The 22484-nt window shown below is 43.6% G+C and overlaps 1 protein-coding gene across 3 annotated transcripts in view; it reads left to right on the top strand.

Moving 5' to 3' along the window:
* Positions 1–22484, top strand: part of ZNF606 (zinc finger protein 606) — a 25917-nt gene extending 3433 nt beyond the window's left edge. For 2 of the 3 annotated variants that reach the window (XM_004061565.5, XM_019015739.3), the window contains exons 5-7: positions 10817–10943; positions 11236–11331; positions 19271–22484. In XM_004061565.5, coding sequence (XP_004061613.4) covers positions 10817–10943; positions 11236–11331; positions 19271–21249 — 2202 coding nt within the window. In that variant the 3' untranslated portion in view covers positions 21250–22484. The other variant, XM_055370817.2, reaches the window with a different exon arrangement.

Here is a 22484-nt window from a genome sequence, read left to right as displayed (position 1 = left end):
AAGGACAGGTGTGAGCCTTCACCCTGAGGAGCTCCCAGACCCTTTTCCAGGGTTATTCACTCAGCTAAGGACATCTCACGGCCTACCTGGAGCCACACATGCAGTGTGGGACAGGAGAAACCTGAGACGGGTAGGATAGGCCTGCAGGAGGACAGTCACCTGATGAGTCAGGAGATGGGACAGAGTCTGTGTGGAGCTCAGCTTTTACTGTGGAGGGGAAGGCTGCTTGGTAGACCTGGGCCAAGAGGTGAAAAGAATGCATCAGCCAGTTGGGCACAGCCTGGTGAGTGGGGGTCTGGCCTCCTGCAGCACCGCAGGGGTCAGGGGTGGCAGGCAGCACACTGTGTGACCAGTGTTTGAGTGAGACTGACTCCAGTTAGATTTTAGGCTGGAGAGGCCAGGATGAACCCAGCCAGGCCCTGAATGCTTGCTGCAGAACCTCAGAAGTCTTGGGATGAGGCAGCACCAGCGTCCAAAATGTGGTGATGGGTGTGGAAAGAAGAGGGCTGTGGGAAGCAGGCTGGTGTTTCAGGGTTCAGTCTGACCAGGGCCTTGGAGCTATGGAGGAGAGGTATAAGGAAATCAAAGCAGGGGCCTTTGTGATTATGGGGACAGGGTGGCTCCTGAGAGAAATAGGACAATGGAGTTACTTAGGAAAGGTGTCATCTCTCTGCCGTCCTCCTGCCCAGCCTCCTCACCAGATGCAGCCACTTAAAAAAATTTTTATAATAGCTTTATTGAGATGGTACTGACATACTATAAAGTTTATCCTTTTAAAGTGTGTAATTCAGTGGTTTCTAGTATAGTCACAGAATTGTGCAACAATCACCAGTATCTAATTCTAGAACATTTTCATCACCCTAAAAAGAAATCCTGTACCCGTTAGTAGTCACTCCCTGTCCCCTACTCCCTCCCAACCACTAGTGTACTTTCTGTCTCTATGAATTTGCCTAGTCTGGACATTTCATAAAAATGGAATCATAATATGGCACAGCCTTTTTTGTCTGGCTTTTTTCACTTAGCATAATGTTTGCCTTTTCAAGAGTTACCCATATTGTAGCATTGTGTCAGTATTTCTTTTAATGTAATGTAATTACAATGTAAATGTAATAAGTGTAATTACAATGTAATTACATTGTAAAAATGGCTGAGGCAGCCATTTTTAACTTCCTGTTTTCAGTTTTTTATAGTTGTCGCTGTATTTCTAAATGGGAGATTTTTTAAATTTTTTTTTTTAATGAATTTTTTCTAATTCATTAAAGTTATATTTACTCTGTTAACTCCCTGCTATGAAAGATGAAGAAAAAGAGTTTCATTACTTGTTTTTAGGTCTTTTATTTTTAAGTTAAGATAATGAATCAAGCAGTTGTGAGATACTTGGATATAAAACAAGATTTAAAAATGATGTCTCTACTTTGTGCCTCCCCCTCAAATTAAAAAATATTATTGAAACCGCCCACAGTTTCAAATCTGGTGGGTGAAGTGCATCATAAGTATGCTGTTCCCACTTGGCAGTGTTGCTATCCCTGGTCCAGGTGAGATGGGAAGCAGAAGGGCCTGAACCATATGATGCAAGGTGACTGTTGCCTGGCATCAGAACTTGGGCAACTATGAGGTTTGCTGCTGTTACAATGTACAGTCATTATTAAATCCTAAGACAGGATAATCAGTAGTGAAGCTAGGCTAGCCTGAAAGATGGCCCCTGAATCAGACTCTGAGGAGTAGAAGTTAGCTGTAATAAAACACTGCGAAGAAGCCCTGTTAACCACCATGCTATACTCTGCTGTTAATTTATGCTAGGCTTTCTGAGAATTATCTAAGTTAATGCTGAGAAAATAAAACAGAATTAAAAATAACAACACCCTCCAATGTCTGAAGAGTTGTGATTTCTGATAACATGCTCCTGGCTGGCCCCCCTCCCCACACTCACTTTGGATTTTTTTCCTGTGGGAAACTCGGATTTGACTGCTGTGTGTTTTTAACTGAGATCTTCAGGAATGCAAAAGAACCCTGTGTCTCTTTATTGTTCCCTCCAAGTTAAGTATTTATTGAAATAAAGCATTTCTCTGGTGAAAACATCAAATGCTGTCATCCCTCATTATCTGAATAGTCCATTCATGGAAGTATGTTGAATAGTGAGGTTTTAACTACAGAAGCCCAGATCCCGTTATTTCTAGGAATAGGGGAAAATAATAATTGTAATGATAATATCTCATTTCATCTAAAAAACCCCAACCAGCCTTTCCAAATATGGAAGCATTCAAACCCCTCTGTTAACAGTCCACCTAGGATATCTGCATAACAAACATTATGTACATAAAACACCAATAATAGTCTGCACCCATGCTTGGTCAGACTTGAGGATGTGCACAATCTATTTATGTTTTCCTTCTCTGCAATGAAACCTACCATAGAAGCCATCTGAATTGCCCCAGGTTCCTTGAAGGGGGAGCAGTTGGGCAAGATCTGTCAGCAAACATCTGAGACCCAGCTCAGCACCTTTGGTCTTCTCTCCTTCAGACTCTCAAAGGGTTTAAATGTGTGGCTGGTTTGTTAGCAGATTCCATAAAGTGCTTAGAATGCCTAGATAAATGCTTATATGTGTGTACAAAGTGATGTGTGCAAGAATGTTTATGAGAATTTGGGTGAAACACTTTTGCAAGTCATCCTAGGATGTGATTGGAAAATACAAATGCAGCTCATGAGGGTGACCTGTGGACCAGAAGGGTTTGCTCCTCCCTCTAGCAGGACTCTTCTCTCTTTAGCACGCTTTCCCCTCAGCATCAGGCAACAGTGAAACCTGCATTTCCTCTCCTACCCTTGAAGGGTCCCTCTCATCTCCACAGCCTGTGAGACTAGGTTCCTGTCTTCCACCATCTCTTCCTTCTGGCCTTTTGGTTTTGCATTTTCCTTTGCAATTCTAGGCTGAAGGTGTTTACTGTGTCCCCTTACCAGCCATTTATTTATTTTTATTTTTGAGGCAGAGTCTCATTGCGTTGTCCATACTGGAGTGCAGTGGCACGATCTTGGCTTGATGCAGCCTCCCCTCCCGGGTTCAAGGGATTCTCATGCCTCAACCTCCCGAGTAGCTGAGATTACAGGTGTGTGCCACCACACTGGCTAATTTTTGTGTTTTTAATCGAGACAGGGTTTCACCATGTTGGTCAGACTGGCCTCAAACTTCTGACCTCAGGTGATTTGCCTGCCTTGCCCTCTCAAAATGCTGGGATTACAGGCGTGAGCCATTGTGCACAGTCCCCTTACCATCCTTGAGGTGAGGCCTCCATGATTTGTGGGCCCAGACATGGTTACATATTCAGCTGGGGGCAGTTCTTTTTTTTCTTCCTGCTTTTTAGCCCATGGGGCTTACAGTTTGAAAATGTCCCCTTTTTCATTTCTAAATTTTTTAAAATTTAGTTTTAATTTTGACACATTTCATAATTACAGAGAAGTATAAAAAGGAAGCAAATGGCATCACCATCAGTGAACAATATTACTGTTTTGTCGTATTTGTCGTTTTTCTTCTTTTACATAGTACTCTTTGTCTTTCCACCATTTCTCAGGCAACCACTCATGGATTCAGTTTGTACACAGCTAATTCATTTTCATATACATACATAGATGATAAACTATATAGACATAGACAGTCTTTTTCTTTTTTTGAGACAGTCACACTGCATTGCCCATACTGGAGTGCAGTGGCATGATCTCAGCTCACTGCAGTCTCCGCCTCCCGGGTTCAAAGGATTCTTGTGCTTCAGCCTCCCAAGTAGCTAGGATTGCAGGCGTGTGCCACCATATCTGGCTAATTTTTGTATTTTTAGTAGAGGTGGGGTTTTGTCATATTGGGCAGGCTAGTCTCAAACTCCTGTCCTCAGTGATCTGCCTGCCTCAAAGTGCTGGGATTATAGGTGTGAGCCACTGCACCCGGCCCAACAATCTATTTTTTTTTCCCAGTGATTTTTTTCTATATGTAGTTTTCCTATAGTTTTCTTTTTTCAACTTTGAGGTCCATCCATGTTGATAGATACAGAGAAGTCAGGCTTGTTCCTTTTGCACTGCCAAGTGTATCCATTAGAGAAGTGCACCTCTGTGTTCATAGTTTCTTTTATGGACAGGTTTATAAGTTCCTCTTTCCCCCATTGTTTTTGCTGCTCTAGTGAAAGCTGTGTGAACATTCCTGTAACTTCACTTTGTGCACGTGTTTATGTAGTTTTTATTTAGGCATACCCCTAGAAGCAGAATTGTACCTGGTTTTAGGTATGTACTTTTCTTTTTTTTTTTTTTTGAGTCAGAGTCTCACTCTGTTGCCCAGGCTGCAGTGCAGTGGTGCGATCTCAGCTCACTGCAACCTTGCCTCGCGGGTTCAAGTGATTCTCCTGCCTCAGCCTCCCAAGTAGCTGGGAGTACAGGTGCATGCCACCACGCCCAGCTAATTTTTTTATTTTTAGTAGAGACGGGGTTTCACCATGTTGGCCAGGATGGTCTCAATGGTCTCCATCTCTTGACCTCGTGATTCACCTGCCTCGGCCTCCCAAAGTGCTGAGATTACAGGCATGAGCCACCATGCCCGGCTAGGTATATACTTTCAATGTTACTAGTGCTGCCACATGTCTCTACAAGGGGGCGAAGCTACTTGTCAGTCTCCCCACTCTGGGAGAAAATACCCATTTTCCTGCATGTTTGTCGACACTTGACATTATCAGGTCTTTTAAATATTTGCTTACCTCAGGACCAGAAAGGTATATTGCATTCCTTTAATGTGCATCTTCTTGATTGCTAGTGAGCTTAAGTACCTTTTGATGTCTTTATTGGCCATCTGTATTTCCTTCTCTCTTTGTTTCTCTTCCCCCATCCCTAGATTTCTAGGGACTGACTTTAATATAGGTATTTCACACGCATTCTGAATCCTAATTCTTTATCACATATCAACTAACTCCTCCCAGTCTGTAGCTTGTCTTAACTGGTGGTGTCTTATCAGTCAGATATTTGAATGTTGGTATGTTTTTGTCAAATGTGTCTATCTTTGTTTATGGCTAGTGTTTCTGTGTGTCTTATTTTAAGAAGTTTTGTGTTATTTAAAAAGTAATAATTCCCTCTTGTCCTTTTCCTTTATGTTCTCTTTCTTGGCTCTTCTGTTAGGTGCTGGACCTCCTGAACAAATTGCCATGTCTCTGATCTCTTTATATTCCATGTCCTTTTTTTGGTGGGGGGGGTTGGGGGCCTGATGATCATGTTCTCACCACAGCAGAACTCTCTAGGGCCTCCTGAACTAGTTGCTGTGTCTTCTGTTCTTTTCTTAGTCTGTGAAGGCTTTCCTATTCTCTCAGCCTCTCTTGTAGCATCCTGTCCCACTTTATACTGAAATCACTCTGGCCTGAGAATCTGAGAATAGGAATTAACAGGTCTTTGAAAGTTGAACGTGGCTGTTGTCTGGATTCTCTGGCCTTGTGGCTACTTAGTTCAGTCGCTTTACCTGTGCATCAGGTGTTTCTCATGTCCAGGAGACGTCTGGTCTGTGTGTGTTTCTCAGGGCAGGGCTGTGAGGCTGGAAGTCCTGTTCTACTTCAGCTGCGTAGATCTGATTCATGATTGGTGCCTTCCACTCCGCTCTGTGCTCCTGGTGAGGCATGCCCTGGGTTTCGTGGGCCTGCATGGGCCAGGGTCAGCTGGTCAGTTCTGCTTCCGGTTTCATAGCTATAGAGCTGTGAGGCCACAGACTCCCTTCTCTTCCCCACCTGGTGGGACTGAAGAGGTCTCCACTCACCTGGGCAGCCTGAGAACCTAGCCGCAGTCTCAAGTCTGAGGAGGCTCCTGGGACTTTTGCCCGTATATAAGTACATGGCTGCTGGCAGTACTACCCACGGGCACTTGCAAAGCTATGCGAGTGCAGACTTTCACCTGCTCTGTTTTCAGCCTGACTCACTCCTGCCTCTCCTAGAGTCCTCTTGCAGGAAGCACCTGCTTCACCGTGGTGCCTCCTAGTGTGGGGCTGGAATCGCCTCTAGTCTAGTTGGTCAGCCTTACCTTCATCTATCTGTTCTGCCTCTTGGAGGAATGAGTGGAGTTCAAGGTGCTGATGCCCCCGTTTTTTTTCACTGGCTGGGTTATTTCTTTAACTTTCTTTAAAAAAAAAAAAACAACTGTTTATTTAGGAGATTTTTGAACCCCAAAGTAGAAGATGAACCCTGTATTAGTTTAGTTTTATGTCTTAGTTTTATGTTGCTGTTGTAATAGACTACCACAGACTTTATGGCTTAGAACAACATGAATTTATTCTACTGTTCTGCAGCTCAGAAGTCTAAAATGGGTCTGCATGGCTGTGTTTCTTCTGGAGGCTCAAGGGGAGACTGCTTCCTGGCTCATGCCCTGTCCTCCATCTGCAAAGTACATCACTCTGACCCCTGCTTGCGTCATATCTCCTGTGACTCTGACTCCTGCCTCCCTCTCTCACTGATAAGGACTTTGGTGATTACACTGGAACACCTGGATAATCCAGGGTAATCACTCTAAAGATTCTTAATTATATCTGTAAAGTTCCTTTTATCATTAAGATAACAGTCACAGGTTCTAGGATTAGGACATGGGCATCTTTTGGGGGGTGTTATTCAGCCTGCTGCAAGCACCCGTGTTGACCAGCTTCAGCAGCTGTCAGCTTTCCACTTTCTGCATTTCTTTTCATCTATTCCAACACAACCTTTTTTAAACTGGAGGATCTGAAAGCAAATCTCAGAATTGTATCATTTCACCTGTGAGTGTTTCTGTGTATCTAAGAGATATGTACCCTTAAGGAAGAAACCACAATACCTTTATCATACTCAGCAAATTACCAATAATTCCTCAATGTCACCTGATATCCAGTTCATATTGTTTTCTCTATGTGTCTCTAAAATATGTTTTTACAGTTGTTGGTTTGTTCAAATCAGGATCCAAACAAGGCCCACACACTGCAGATGCTTCGTATGCTGAAGAAACTAGGTCACTGGTCTTGTTGGTTTGCCTGATTTTTGCCTTCATGATGTCATTGAATAAGTTCCTCCATCCCCTCGTCTCCTGTTAGCTAGTATTTGGACTAGAGGCCTGAGTAGATTCATTTGGTATTTTTGATAAGAATACTTCATAGGTGGTGCTGGGTTCTTCATACTGCATTGCATCAGTGGGCACATGGTGTTTGGTTGTCCCATCTTCAGGTATGATGGGTTAGTGGGTGCAGGTATTGTCAGACTGACCCCTCCATTATAAAGCTCCCTGTCTGCCTTTCACCTGCAGCTGAGCAGTCATTGATGGTCATTGCCACTGTCCACTGTTTTATTAGGGACTGCAGAACTGCTCCAATGATTTCATTCCTCTTGTGTTTATTAGATGTAATTCCTCTATTTTTGAACATATAATGATTCCATTGGGGTCTTGGGAGGGGTGGGAAGTGAATTTGTGGCTTAGTCTACCAGCTGGTCAGCCATTAGGGTGTGGATTTGCACCTTGTTAAGTGTAGGTGAACATTGAAGCCATCTAAGAAGGTGCCACCCCAGGGAGGTTAGGATGTGTAAGACAAGCACAGGGTCAGAGGCACCCTGGGCCATCAGCACAGCTGCCTAGCTGGTTCCCCAGGTGCCATTGCTCTGTGAAAGTGCATCAAGCATAGATTTTGTGCACTTCTGTGGCCATATTAAATTTATTTATTTATTTATTTTGAGACAGAGTTTCACTCTGTCGCCCAGGCTGGAGTGCAGTAGTGCGATCTTGGCTCACTGCAACGTTTGCCTCCCGGGTTCAAGAGATTCTCATTCCTCAGCCTCCCGAGTAGCTGGGATTACAGGCATGCACCACCATGCCCAGCTAATTTTTGTACTTTTAGTAGAGACGGGTTTTCATCATCTTGGCCAGGCTGGTATCGAACTCCTGACCTCCCAAAGTGTTGGGATTACAGGCATGAGCCACCACTCCCAACTCCATGTTACACTTAAATAAAAAAACCTTACATTACCATAAAATGTAGAAACAGTAGTCATCAAGCATACTGAGGTCTGGGCAGTCTGTAAGAGGAAAACCAAGAAGCTGTCATTGACCATGGGGGTTGGGGAGTGTTTCATAGAGGGAGGTTGTGGCCAGCACTTCCAAATGCTGCATAGGCCAAGAAGGTAAAGGCAGAAATCAAACTTTGGACTTGGCAATCACAAGACATTGGGGAGATCTTGGTGAGAGCTTGGTAAAAATAAGAATCATATAATTGTTGCTCCAAAATCCTTCAATATAGATCAGCAAAAATGATAAATATAAAGAAAAAATTTCCAATACCAAGGAACAGGAAAACGGATAATAAAGGCGGAGGAGGAACTGCACTGGGGTAAGGCTGGAAGACAAGGAAGGAGAGAAGGCGAGGGTGCACTGTACCTTGCAGGAGGAGATTGACTGTCAGAAGCAGTGGGACGAGGGTGCAGGAGACGTCTCTCCAGGGGGTGTGAGGCTGCAGGAGGGATGATTCTGTGCCTCTGAGGACATGAGACAGAAGTGGGACAAGGGTGCAGGAGGCGTCTTTACATGGGGTGTGAGGCTGCAGGAGGGATGATTCTGTGTCTTCGAGGTTGTGAGACAGAGATGAGCTTCAGCCGTGGAAAAGAGGATGGACAGTCCTTGTCATGGGGCACAGTAAGGCTGAGCCTGGGGGGTCTTGAGCAGGAGTTGACTTTTCAGGGTATGGTATTTATTGGAGCAGAAGCAGTTCTTTGTTTTAAGCCCATCATGTGAAGGTAGAGGGGAAGCAATTGAGACAGAGTAAAAATGGATACACTGAAAATTCAGGAGGGAGGGCTGGCCCAGATCAGAGACAGCAAACTCAGTTCATAAGCTGTGACTAAGAGGGCCACAGGAAACGCTGTATTTGGGTAGAAGTGATATGACGTAGCTGTGAAGAGGAGGGGCACAGGTCCAGAGGACCCTTGGAGTGGGAGCAGTATACTGCACACGTGTCTGTTCAGCGGGTGTCTTGCGGTTGATTTTTTTTTTTTTTGAGACTGGGTTTTGCTCTACTGCCCAGGTTGGAATGCAGTACTACGATCTCAGCTCCCTGCAGCCTCCACCTCCTGGGCCCAAGCTATCCTCCCACTTCTTCAGTTTTCCAAGTAGCTGGGACTACAGGTGTGCACCACCGCACTTGGCCTGAGTTGATTTCTTTTTTTTTTTTTTGAGACGGAGTCTCGCTTTGTCGCCCAGGCTGGATTGCAGTGGTGTCATCTCAGCTCACTGCCAGCTCCGCCTCCTGGGTTCACGCCATTCTCCTGCCTCAGCCTCTTGAGTAGCTGGGACAACAGGTGCCTGCTACCACGCCTGGCTAATTTTTTTGTATTTTTAGTAGAGATGAGGTTTCACCGCGTGTTAGCCAGGATGGTCTCCATCTCCTGACCTTGTGATCCACCTGCCTTGGCCTCCCAAAGTGCTGGGATTACTGGCGTGAGCCACTGCACCCGGCTCTTTTTTTTTTTTTTTTTTTTGAGATGGAGTCTTGCTCTGTTGTCCAGGCTGGAGTGCAGTGGCACGATCTCGGCTCACTGCAAGTTCCGCCTCCCTGGTTCAAGCTATTCTCCTGCCTCAGCCTCCCAAGTAGCTGGGATTACAGGCGTGTGCCACTGCGCGGAGCTAATTTTTGTATTTTTAGTAGAGACGGGGTTTCACCATGTTGGCCAGGATGGTCTCATCTCCTGAGCTCGTGATCCGCCCGCCTAGGACTCTCAAAGTGCTGGGATTACAGGTGTGAGTCACTGTGCCTGGCGAGTTGATTTCTTAAAAGGACTCGAGGCTGGGTGCAGTGGCTCATGCCTGTAATCCCAGCGTTTTGGGAGGCCAAGGTGGGCGGATCACTTGAGATCAGGAGTTCGAGACCAGCCTGGCCAACATGGCAAAACCCTGTCTCTACTAAAAATACAAAAATTAGCCAGGCGTGGTGGTGCACCCCTATTGTCCCAGCTACTCAGGAGGCTGAGGCAGGAGGATCACTTGAACCTGGGAGGCAGAGGTTGTAGTGAACTGAGATCACACCATGGCATTCCAGCCTGGGTGACAGAGTGAGACTCTGTCTCGATAAAATAATTAAAAAATAATAATAAAAGGACTTGAGGGATGTATTCATTGGAAAAATCAGACTTAGATTACCTTTCCTTTCTCCTTCTCGTTTTCCAGTTAGTTTTCTTGCTTTCATTAAAAAAAAAAATCAGTTTAGATTGCTTGTAACTAAAGTGCTTTTGATGGCAGCTGTAACCGATTCTGCTTGGCCTGGGCTGCTCTGGGGCATCCTGCTCACCCTTAGCTTCAGTCCTTGGGACAGAGATGAACTGAGAATGGAAACCTCCCCACCATGGCTGGAAAGACAACTTGTGAATGTACAGATCACCCTTTCAGGTCCTTTATCTGGGTGTTGGAGCAAAGACTCCATCCTCAAGGTCTCGCTTGTAGCCAGTGCTCATAGCCTGTTGCTGCACTGGTCCAGGCCTTTTTACATGACTGCCTTTCCAGAAGAGGGTTGTTGCCAAGGTGGGGGACATAGCCAGTGTGCTGGAATTTGGCAAGAGTCTTCGAAGAGACCTGCTCAGCTCTGCTGTGGTTATTGTGGACCCAGGTATCGAATTCCGTAAGAGTATATACCAAATATGGGGTCTTGGGTGGTTCTCAATGAGACCTGACTCACATTAGTCAGACTCTTGAATAACCAGGAGAGTTTCTCTACATCCTGTCTTCTCTCACCAGGGTTGTCAGCCTCACTCCATCCCTGGAAATATTGGAGGGGGTGGTCACAGGCTGAGAAGGAACGTTTGTGTTCTTTTAGGAACCAGTGACCTTCAAGGACGTGGCCGTGGACTTCACCCAAGAAGAGTGGGGGCAGCTGGACCTTGTTCAGAGGACCCTGTACCGTGATGTGATGCTGGAGACCTATGGTCACCTGCTCTCTGTGGGTAAGGCAGGTGCTGCCCAAGTAAACGAAGCTGTTCCCATGGTAATGCCTTCAGCTGCTCCATGTTTAGAAGCTCATTGCAGGGGCGAGGGTGGTGTCTCAGAAGAGCTGAGATGGTCTTGGGCCCTGAGGTTCAGGGATGAAACTCCTAATGCTTAAAGAGCATGGAGTGGGAAGGACCTTGCATATTCTGCCCAGGTTGAGAAGTCACAGGGAGGAATAGGCAAGAGAAGCTTTCTTTGGCTGTCCTGAAGCCTCATGACATGATTTCCATGCTTTTCCTCCATGCATAGGAAATCAGATTGCCAAGCCTGAGGTCATCTCCCTGTTGGAGCAAGGAGAAGAGCCGTGGTCGGTGGAGCAGGCATGTCCTCAACGCACTTGTCCAGGTGAGGGCAGACCCCAGGCTGAACAAGGAACTTCCCCCCAAGCCCTCTTTGTTGAGAAATGGGATAAGGCCATGAAGAGTTACCTTCCTCAGATACTTTAGAATTCCCTCTAAGGAGCTTTCTTCTCTTGCTGCTTTTGATTTAGAGCAAAGAAGCATCACCATCCTAATAAGGTAGCCATTTTCCCTCGCTGTCGGCTCTTGATGGCTCCTGTTTTCTGCGGTCCCTTCCTCTAAGGTTACCTCTAAGGTTACCTCTTACCCGTGTAGCTACTTCAAATATTTTCCTTATTTCCTGTATTGCCAAACTTGTAACCTGTAGCTATAGATGCTTATTTCAAAAAAATAGGTTTTTTGGGCTTTTTGGTTTGTTTGTTTTGAGATAGAGTCTCGCTCTGTCACCCAGGCTGGAGTGCAGTGGTGCGATCTCGGCTCACTGCAACCTCTGCCTCCCGGGTTCAAGCGATTCTCCCACCTCAGCCTCCTGAGTAGCTGGGATTACAGGCACCCGCCACCATGCCTGGCTATTTTTTGTATTTTTAGTAGAGATGGGGTTTCACCATGTTGGCTGGGCTGGTCTCGAACTCCTGACCTCAAGTGATCCACCCACCTCGGGCTCCCAAAGTGCTGGGATTACAGGCATGAGCCACCGTTCCCGGCTTGGGCTTTTGTTCTTTCTTACTTAGATCTTCTTGGATACCAAACAAAATAGATTTTTAAAATATAGGTAATGTTCAAATATCTGAAAGCTACTTAAAATGTATAAGCTAAAAAAAAATCTCCTTTATTAAAAAAATTAGCTGGGCTTTATGGTGCATGTCTGTGGTCCTAGCTACTCAGGGGACTGAGGTGAGGATTGCTTGAGCCTGGGATGTTGAGGCTGTAGTGAGCTGTGATTTCACCACTGCACTCCAGCCCGAGTGACAGAGCAAGACCCTGTCTGAAAAACACCACCAAAAATAACTCATTTATACTCCCTGCTCTTACTCACATTACTGTTATTCCCCCAAAACACAGATACACAGAGGCATACACACAGGTAACTACTTTTCTTTTACTATAAAATCTTGAGTTATTTTCTTGGTAGTTGCCCTGGGGATTACAATTAACATCTTTTGAGACAAGGTCTTGCTCTTCTGCCCAGGCTGGAGTGCAGTAGCACAATCTTGACTTACTGCAGCCTCTGCATTACAAGCTTAGGCAGTCCTCCCACCTCAGCCTCCTAGGTAGCTGGGACTACAGCCATGCACCGTCATGCTCAGTTAATTAAAAAAAAAATTTTTTTTGTAGAGACAAGGTCTCACTATATTGCCCAGGCTAGTCTTGAACTCCTGTGCACAAGCAATCCTCCTGCCTTGGCCTCCCAAAGTGCTGAGATTATAGGTGTGAACCACCACGCCTGACCTTACAATTAACATCTTAATTTATGACGATGTAGTTTGGATTAATACTAGTGTGATGTTAATAGTATACCAAAACTTTGTGTATAGCTCTGCCCTCCTCCTTTTATGCTGTTTTGTCACAAATTACATCTTTATACATTGTGTGTTCATGAATATGGATTTATAATTATTGCTTTATGCAGTTGTCTTTTAACAGACTGAAAAAAAGGAGCTAGAAACAAGAATTTTACTTATATTGTCTTTTTATACTTATGTAGCTATCTTTATTGCTGTTTTTTATTTTGAGTTACTGTTGAATGTTCTTTCATTTCAGCCTGAGGAACTCATTTTAGCATTTCCATTTTGTTTTTTGAGATAGAAAAGACACTCTGTTGCCCAGGCTGGAGTGCAGTGGCATGATCTTGGCTCACTGTAGTCTCAACCTTCTAGGCTCAAGTGATCCTCCCATCTCAGCCTCCTGAGTAGCTGGGACTATAGGTGCACACAACCATGCCTCACTATGTTGCCTAGGCTGGTCTTGAACTCCTGAGCTCAAGTGATGCCCCTGCCTCAGCCTCTCAAAGTGCTGGGATTACAGGCGTGAGTCACTATCCCCAGCCAGCATTTCCTGTCGGACAGGTTTGCTAACAGCGAACTGTGGCGTTTTGTTTATCTGGAAATCTCTTGATTTCTTCTTCATTTTTGAAGGATAATTTTACTGGGTATAGAATTCTTGATTGTCATGTTTTTTTGTCTTTCTTTCTGGCCTGAGTCATTTCTGAGAAACAAGCTGTTAATCTTATTGAAGATCCCTTGTACGTGATGAGTTTCTTCTCTCTGCTTTCAGGATTCTCTCTTCGGCTTTTATTTTATTTTATTTATTTATTTATTGAGACAGAGTCTTGCTCTGTCGCCCAGGCTGGAGTGCAGTGGCGCAATCTTGGCTCACTGCAGCCTCTGCCTCCTGGGTTCAAGCGATTCTCCTGCCTCAGCCTCCTGTGTAGCTAGGATTACAGGGGCCCGCCACCACACCCAGCTAATTTTTTTTTTTTTTTTTTTTTTTTGTATTTTTAGTAGAGGCAGGTTTCACCGTGTTAGCCAGGATGGTCTCAATCTCTTGACCTCGTGATCTACCCACCTCGCCCTCCCAAAGTGCTGGGATTACAGGCGTGAGCCACCACCCCTGGCCCTAGTTTAATTATTATGGGTATGCATGTAGCCTTCTAGGTTGGAGCTTCTCAGAGTCCCTATAGATATCTCATTCCTCAGCTCTTTCATTCTATCTTTTTGACTCGTGTGTTTTGGGCCCCACCTGTTTGCCATCACCTCAGGCAATGGTGACTTTAAAACATTGCCTGTAAATGTTAGAAAAGTACCTCCTCCCTAGAGGCTTTGTAACACTATGAGAGTTCTCTGTCAGGCAAAATAAAGACCAGCTTTTCCAGTGGAGTCTTCCAGGGAGCCACTAGGCAGGTCTAGTAATGAGTGTTCTTTGTGAATGAGGCTTTGAAAAAGCTCCAGCTTTGTTCTGCTCACTGAAGTACCAGAAGTGGGGGCTGTCATTTTTCCAAGGCTGTTACTGAGCCAGAGATGGGACCGGGGTAAGTTAGAACACCATATAGCTTACTGTTCTTATTAAAATTTACTTTTCTAGAATAAATGTTTTCCTGGTTGCTGCAAGGCTTTGGTTAATTTTGTTTTTTTGTGTTTTTGTTGTTGTTGTTTTTGTTTTTGTTTTGAGATGGAGTCTCACTCTGTCACCCAGGCTCAAGTGCAGTGCATGATCTCAGCTCAGTGCAAGCTCCGCCTCCCGGGGTCACGCCATTCTGCTGCCTCAGCCTCCCTAGTAGGTGGGACTACAGGCGCCCGACACCAGGCCTGGCCAATTTTTATGTATTTTTAGTAGAGTTGGGGTTTCACCATGTTAGCCAGGATGGTCTCGATCTCCTGACCTCGTGATCCGCCCGCCTCAGCCTCCCAAAGTGCTGGGATTACAGGCATGAGCCACTGCGCCTGGCCTAGGCTTTGGTTAATTTACAGAATTTTGAAAAATTGCCTTCTGACAGTTTTGCCAGTTTTTTAGTTGGTTTTACAGAGTGGTGAAATTTTACATGTCTTTACTTGGCCATTTTCACTGACATTCTGCCTCAGGTAATCACTTTTAGTAATTTCTGTTACATGCATAACAGAGTTTCTTTATGCGGCTACAAGCATGTAGGAATTTGTAGTTATTTTTCATGTTTTCAACAATAGGAGATTATACACATTGTCTTTATCTTATTATTTTTGGCAATGTGCCACAGCCTCTTCTTGAGTCCTGAAGTTGGATTATCTTCCACCCACTCTAATGGAGGGGACTTTTGTGGAGAATCTCGCCAGTTGTTTTCTATTCAGATTGGAAACTTTCCCCTAAGAGCTCATGAATTCCAGGAGCTTTAATTCTTCTACCTTCAGTGCTGCCCATTCTTAGTTACCATCCAGAGCCCTGCAATTCCAGCACCTCTGTCCTTACACTTCTCCCGTTTTACAAAGCATCTCAGCTGTCTCCTTGATCACAGCCGATAGAACCAGTAATCTTGCCTCTACTTTCTAGATGTTCTCCCATCTTCCTGAGGTGCATTTCTGCATGTCCCCTAAGCTGGAGATTGAGAAGTCATCTTGACTTCGAGCTCTTTCCTCTCCAAGAAGTAATCTCTCTTCTAACTCCCAAGATTTTCTTCCTCTGAAATGTTAGTTATGTCATTCAGCTTCCATCATCACTCTCACAGTCCAGCCCCTTTCTCGTAAAATTCCAGCCCAAGTTGATGAGGAAATTCTCACCTGTTATTAGCCACCTCAGGTACTATTTCTAGATTTATATCCCTGAAATCTTTGATTATGAGATCCCTGTCAGTAAACCTACAGTGATTCTAATTGCCTTGTAACAAAACAACTGGATTTCAAAACCTTCTATTTTTTCTATTGTTTCTCTCATTTCCTGAATAGCTCCTGGAGTTTATTCAGCAGGTATCCTTATCTTCCTACTCACACACTGGTCACGCCATGCATGCCTCTGCTCATGCTGAGTGACTAGTCAGTCTGTACCCAGGTCGTGCTTCAAGGCTGAGCTCATGTTGTTTCTCTTGTGTGAACCATCCTCGATCACTTCAGTTAGTGCTGATGTCCTTTTTTGATCTCCCACCCACTTAGCATCTGTTCTATAACCCCACCATCTCAGAGTGATATTTCTTTTTCTTTTCTTTTTTTTTTTTTGAGACGGAGTTTTGGCCTTGTTGCCCAGGCTGGAGCGCAATGGTGTGGTCTTGGCTCACTGCAACCTCCACCTCCCGGGTTCAAGCAATTCTCCTGTCTCAGCCTCCCGAGTAGCTGGGATTACAAGCGCCTGCCACTATGCCCAGCTAATTTTTTGTATTTTTTTAGTAGAGACGGGGTTTCACCATGCTGGCCAGGCTGGTCCTAAACTCCTGACCTCAGGTAATCCACCCGCCTCAGCTTCCCAAAGTGCTGGGATTACAGGCGTGAGCTACCGCGCCCGACCTCAGAGTGATATTTCATGTATATTCATCACTGTTTGGTAGGATCTCTCTTCACATAGATTCTGACTTCCAGGGAGACCGTACTTTCTTGCCTTGTCTCTGGTGCTGGAAACTCAGTAGACTACAAGTACTGAGTGAGTATAAAGTTGGACAAGAACTGTTCATTTGGTCTTTCAGTTGGTCTTTCATTTGGTCAGGGAATTGGTCAGCTTCCATTTGTAAAAAGCTTTTACTGGAAGGATTTAAAAATCTATATGAAAATAATTCAGTAACTTTTAAGAGCTGAGCTTGAAATTGATAATAAATGCCAGTTGTTGTGCAGAGTAGAACCTTGGTTATAATGGTCGTGGGGGCCAGGGATGGGGGCTCACATTTGTAATCCCAGTGCTTTGGGAGGCCAAGGTGGGAGGATTATTTGAGCCCAGGAATTTGAGACCATCCTGGGCAACATGGCGGGACCCTGTCACTATAAAAAATTTAAAAACATTTAGCCAGGCATGGTTGTGTATACAGGATTCATGCCTGTAGTCCTGTTACTCCGAAGGCTGAGGTGGGAGGATTGCCTGAGCCCAGTAATTTGAGATTACAGTGAGCTATGACGGTACCACTGCACTCCTGCCTGAGTGAGACCCTGTCTCAAAAAAATTAAACAAAAAATAATGGACTTGGGTGGTAAAAGGGGGGAAATTACATACAGTAAAGAGAAAAAAAGAAGCAGAGAGAGAGGGCAGGGTCTAGTTCTTGTTGGGACATGCCTGGGGCTTTAGACCCTGTAGCAATCTGGATAATGACTTCCCCCACAAAGATATCTGCATCCTAATCTCCAGAATTTGTGAATGGGGCACCTTGTATGGCAAAAGGGACTTTCAGATGAGAGTAAATTAAGGATCTTGCTGTGGGGAGATTATCCTGGATTGTCTGAGTGGATTCTAAATGTACTCACAAGGGTCCTTTTATAAGATTGTGGTGGGAGGGTCAGAGACACGGGAGAGGATATGATGACAGAAGCAGAGGTTGGAGTGATGAGCTTTGCAGATGGAGGAAGGAGCTGCGAGCCAAGGAATTGGGGCAGCTTCTAGAAGATGGAAAGGGCAAGGATATGGTGGATTCCTTAGAGCTTCTGGAGGGAGCACAACCCGGCCAATAACTCCATTTTAGCCCAGTGGAAGCCGTTTTGGACTTCTGACTTCCAGAACGGTAAGATCATAAATTTGTATTACCTTAAGTCACTAAATGTGTGGTAATTTGTTACAATAGCAGAAAGAAACTAATATAGCCTCCTTTGGTTGTTAGAGGATTGATACTTAAGCAGTGATAATAGACAGCTCCTGTGTATTAAACTTGCCAGGAGTTTGGCTGGATTCTGAGTCTCATTAGTCATCAGAAAAGCTCTCTAAGGATAGCAGCAGGGCCATTGTTCACATACAGATTAGCAGACTGTAACTCCTGTGTCTGTTTTTTCACCCTATGCTGTCTTCCTAGTCCATCTATCATTGCTCTAAAAATATTCTGTGGTGGATAGAAGTGTAACTTTAGGGGTATCCATAAACTCTGGTGATGTTTGCCCTTTGGGTTGGTGGATCTTGTGTGATTGACTGGATTCTAAGACATAGGAAACAAAGCATTTTGTCATAGATAACATCCTGGCTTGAAGCCTCGCTTGGTGATACTCTCTAAACACCCCTCTCCTTCTTTTTTCTGCATTTGTCAAGATATGGGAGTAGAAGGACATTATAACACAGAAGTGAGAGCACTCATGATGTAAACATTACTTGCTAAAGGCCTTGTGTGCTCATCTACCTAACTTTTGTTAAGATGAAAGGCTTTATTCTTTTTTTTTTCTTTTTTAACCTTAATAACATTCACTGGGTCCTTTTGTCAGGGGTCTTCAAGACCACCTCCAGGTTCACTGATTCACTATGAGGACTTATAGGACTCAAAAGTCATTATACTCAGGATTATGGTGTATTACAGTGAAAGGATACAAAGCAACATCAGCAAAGGAAAAAGGTGCATGAGGTTAGACCAGGTGCAAGCTTCCAGTAGCGTACATGGGGCACACTTAATTCCTCAAGCAAGGAGTTGTGACAACACGTGCGAAATTTCTACTAGGAAACTTGCCTGAGTCTAGGAGTCCAGTGTGTTTATTGAGAGGTTGCTCATCCAGGCACACAGTGCCTGCGTGACTCACTGCCATCGCTGAAACTCTAGACCACCCTGAGGGAAAGCAGGTGATCACTATGAATGACATTGTTTGCACACATATGTAAATAAGTTGGTAAATGTGCTTCAATACCTTGAGCATGCAAAACACTCTTACTAGTTAGAACATTCCAAGATCTTAATTCCTAGGAGTTGGCTAAGGGCCAGTTAGGAAACAGGCTACCTTTGCAAGGTTTGAGCACGTCAGGCCTGCAGAGTTAACTCTTTCTTGCACATTCTTTTTTTTTTTTTTTTTTTTTTTTTGAGACGGAGTATCGCTCTGTCGCTCAGGCTGAAGTGCAGTGGCGCGATCTTGGCTCACTGCAAGCTCTGCCTCCCGGGTTCATGCCATTCTCCTGCCTCAGCCTCCTGAGCAGCTGGGACTACAGGCACCCGCCACCACACCTGGCTAATTTTTTGTATTTTTAGTAGAGACAGGGTTTCACTGTGTTAGCCAGGATGGTCTTGATCTCCTGACCTCATGATCCACCTGCCTCGGCCTCCCAAAGTGCTGGGATTACAGGTGTGAGCCACCTCGTCCGGCCTCTTTCTTGCACATTCTTATCCTGGTCTTCCTTTTCATGGAAAGTACTTTTAAATGGTTTCATTAGTTTTCAGTACACACTTTGTATTCTGGTTAACTGTTGTTTACTTTTCACTATTCTTTTCCCTATTATGATCTTTCTCTGAGTTCTAAGCCTGGACTTGAAAACAAATTTATACTAGTGTTTTTGATAATATGGACAGTAAATCTCACCATTCCCACTTTATTCTAATGTCTTTCTCTATGCTCTCATAGCTTTTTTTCTGTCTGTTTCAGAATGGGTGAGAAATCTTGAAAGCAAAGCATTGATCCCAGCACAGAGCATTTTTGAGGAAGAACAATCCCATGGCATGAAGTTGGAAAGATATATATGGGATGATCCTTGGTTCTCCAGGTTAGAAGTTTTGGGATGTAAAGACCAATTAGAAATGTACCACATGAACCAGAGTACAGCTATGAGGCAGATGGTCTTCATGCAAAAGCAAGTACTATCCCAGAGAAGCTCTGAATTCTGTGGACTTGGGGCAGAGTTTAGCCAGAACTTAAACTTTGTTCCATCTCAGAGAGTTTCTCAGATAGAACATTTCTATAAGCCTGATACACATGCTCAAAGTTGGAGATGTGACTCAGCCATAATGTATGCAGATAAGGTTACCTGTGAAAATAATGATTATGACAAAACTGTTTATCAGTCCATTCAACCTATTTACCCTGCAAGAATACAAACTGGAGATAATCTTTTCAAATGTACTGATGCTGTTAAATCTTTCAATCATATAATACATTTTGGTGATCATAAAGGAATTCACACAGGAGAAAAACTCTATGAATATAAGGAATGCCATCAAATCTTTAACCAGAGCCCATCATTTAATGAACACCCAAGGCTTCATGTTGGAGAAAACCAGTATAATTACAAAGAATATGAGAATATCTTTTATTTCTCATCCTTTATGGAACATCAAAAAATTGGTACTGTAGAGAAAGCGTATAAATACAATGAATGGGAGAAAGTCTTTGGGTATGACTCTTTCCTTACTCAACATACAAGCACTTACACTGCAGAGAAACCCTATGACTACAATGAATGTGGGACATCTTTCATCTGGAGCTCTTACCTTATTCAACATAAGAAAACTCATACTGGAGAAAAACCCTATGAATGTGATAAATGTGGAAAAGTTTTTAGGAATCGCTCAGCCCTTACGAAACATGAACGGACTCACACTGGAATAAAACCCTATGAATGTAATAAATGTGGAAAAGCCTTCAGCTGGAATTCTCATCTTATTGTACATAAGAGAATTCATACAGGAGAAAAACCTTATGTTTGTAATGAGTGTGGGAAATCTTTCAACTGGAACTCTCATCTTATTGGACATCAGAGGACTCATACAGGAGAGAAACCTTTTGAATGTACTGAATGTGGGAAATCATTCAGCTGGAGCTCCCATCTTATTGCCCATATGAGAATGCATACTGGAGAGAAACCCTTTAAATGTGATGAATGTGAAAAAGCTTTTAGGGACTACTCAGCCCTTAGTAAACATGAAAGAACTCATTCTGGAGCAAAACCATATAAATGTACTGAATGTGGAAAATCCTTCAGCTGGAGCTCCCATCTTATTGCCCATCAGAGAACTCACACGGGAGAGAAACCATATAACTGTCAGGAATGTGGCAAAGCATTCAGAGAACGCTCAGCCCTCACTAAACATGAGATAATTCATTCTGGAATTAAGCCCTATGAATGTAATAAATGTGGAAAATCCTGTAGCCAGATGGCTCACCTTGTTAGACATCAAAGGACTCATACTGGAGAAAAACCCTATGAATGCAATAAATGTGGAAAATCCTTCAGTCAGAGCTGTCACCTTGTTGCTCATCGGAGAATTCACACTGGTGAGAAACCCTATAAATGTAATCAGTGTGAAAGATCCTTTAACTGTAGTTCTCACCTCATTGCACACCGGAGAACTCATACTGGAGAGAAACCATACAGGTGTAATGAATGTGGGAAAGCATTTAATGAGAGTTCATCCCTTATTGTACACCTAAGAAACCATACTGGAGAAAAGCCCTACAAATGTAATCATTGTGAAAAAGCATTTTGTAAGAATTCTTCCCTTATTATTCATCAGAGAATGCATAGTGGAGAGAAACGCTTTATATGCAGTGAATGTGGAAAAGCCTTTAGTGGTCACTCAGCCCTACTTCAACACCAGAGAAATCACAGTGAAGAGAAACTGAATTGAATTTATGCGAGTTTTTCGTTTCTTGTACATTTGACAACACATTGAGGAAAACCCTATAAACATAATCAAGAGGGGACATTTTTCATTAAGAGTTCAGTAAGACTTCTCCCACATTATTTACTAGAAAATATCATCTTAGAAGAAACCCCATGAAGGAAAAGAATAGGGAAAAGCTTTCAGCAGTTATTTAGCCCTTACTCAAAATCAGATAATTAACAATGAAGGAAACTCTAAACTCCCCTTATGGTCTACCAGTAATTCATACTTGAGGACCATGACTGTGGGGAATGAGGCATCTTTTAGCAAGAGCTCTCACCAATTGTAGATTGGTGTGAATTGCTAAGGGAAAAACCTTATGCAGAGAAAAGTTTTTGACTGGAAATACACTGTTTTGCATCAAGCTGGAGTACTGGATGGAAAACTCTACAATAACATTTTGTGCATAATTGTAGAAATACAGATTTTGTTGTTATAAGGGGAGGGTCTGGGTGCCCAGGAGTAGAATATGAAGTGCTAAATCTGAATGTAAGAAAAATAATAGTATTGAATGGGGTATTTACTGTTGATTAACCTCCTTAGAGAAAATTAATGAATGAGATGACTAACGGTAGAAAAGTTATTGCCTAGGAGTGTGAGACTGATATTGCTGGACAGAAAGTGATCCTTAGCCCAGTGTGTCAGCGTCCATTATTACTCATCACTGCATTGTTGGGCAATTAGTTTGTAATTTGTTTTAGGCAATCACTATAAACTATAATTATGGACACTGCATCAGTATACATAACATGAAGGAATAAAAAGGATACAGAATTGTATATACATACTTACTGTAACACATCTAAAAAAATGTATATGGGTAAGGACCTGAAAGATCCATGGAAAAGTTAACCCACTTAATTTGAGATTTTTAAAAAGTTTTACAAATACATATAACACTTATGTGCTGGGCTTTCTTTTAAATGCTTTCCAAGTGTTAACTTGTTTAGTCCCCTTTACTCTCAGATAGGTACTGTTACCCCAGTTTTACAAATGGCTAAGCTGAAGCAGAGATGTTGAAGGATCCTACCTAAGGGGCACAACTAGTAAGGGAGTAGAGCTGAGATTGGCTCCAGAGTTCTTGTTTTCAGCCACCATTTTATGCTGCCTCTCCAGTGATTTTTTTTTCCCATTTTCTTCAGTGTTTCTATAGCAGAGATTTGATAATAAAAAGAAAATCCTAAACAATGAGAAATAAA

Source organism: Gorilla gorilla, chromosome 20 (assembly GCF_029281585.2).
Source record: "Gorilla gorilla gorilla isolate KB3781 chromosome 20, NHGRI_mGorGor1-v2.1_pri, whole genome shotgun sequence".
In the NCBI taxonomy this organism is placed as follows: Eukaryota; Metazoa; Chordata; class Mammalia; order Primates; family Hominidae; genus Gorilla; species Gorilla gorilla.
The sequence above is the reverse complement of the archived record's forward strand: the minus strand, read 5'-3'. Positions and strand labels throughout refer to the sequence as shown.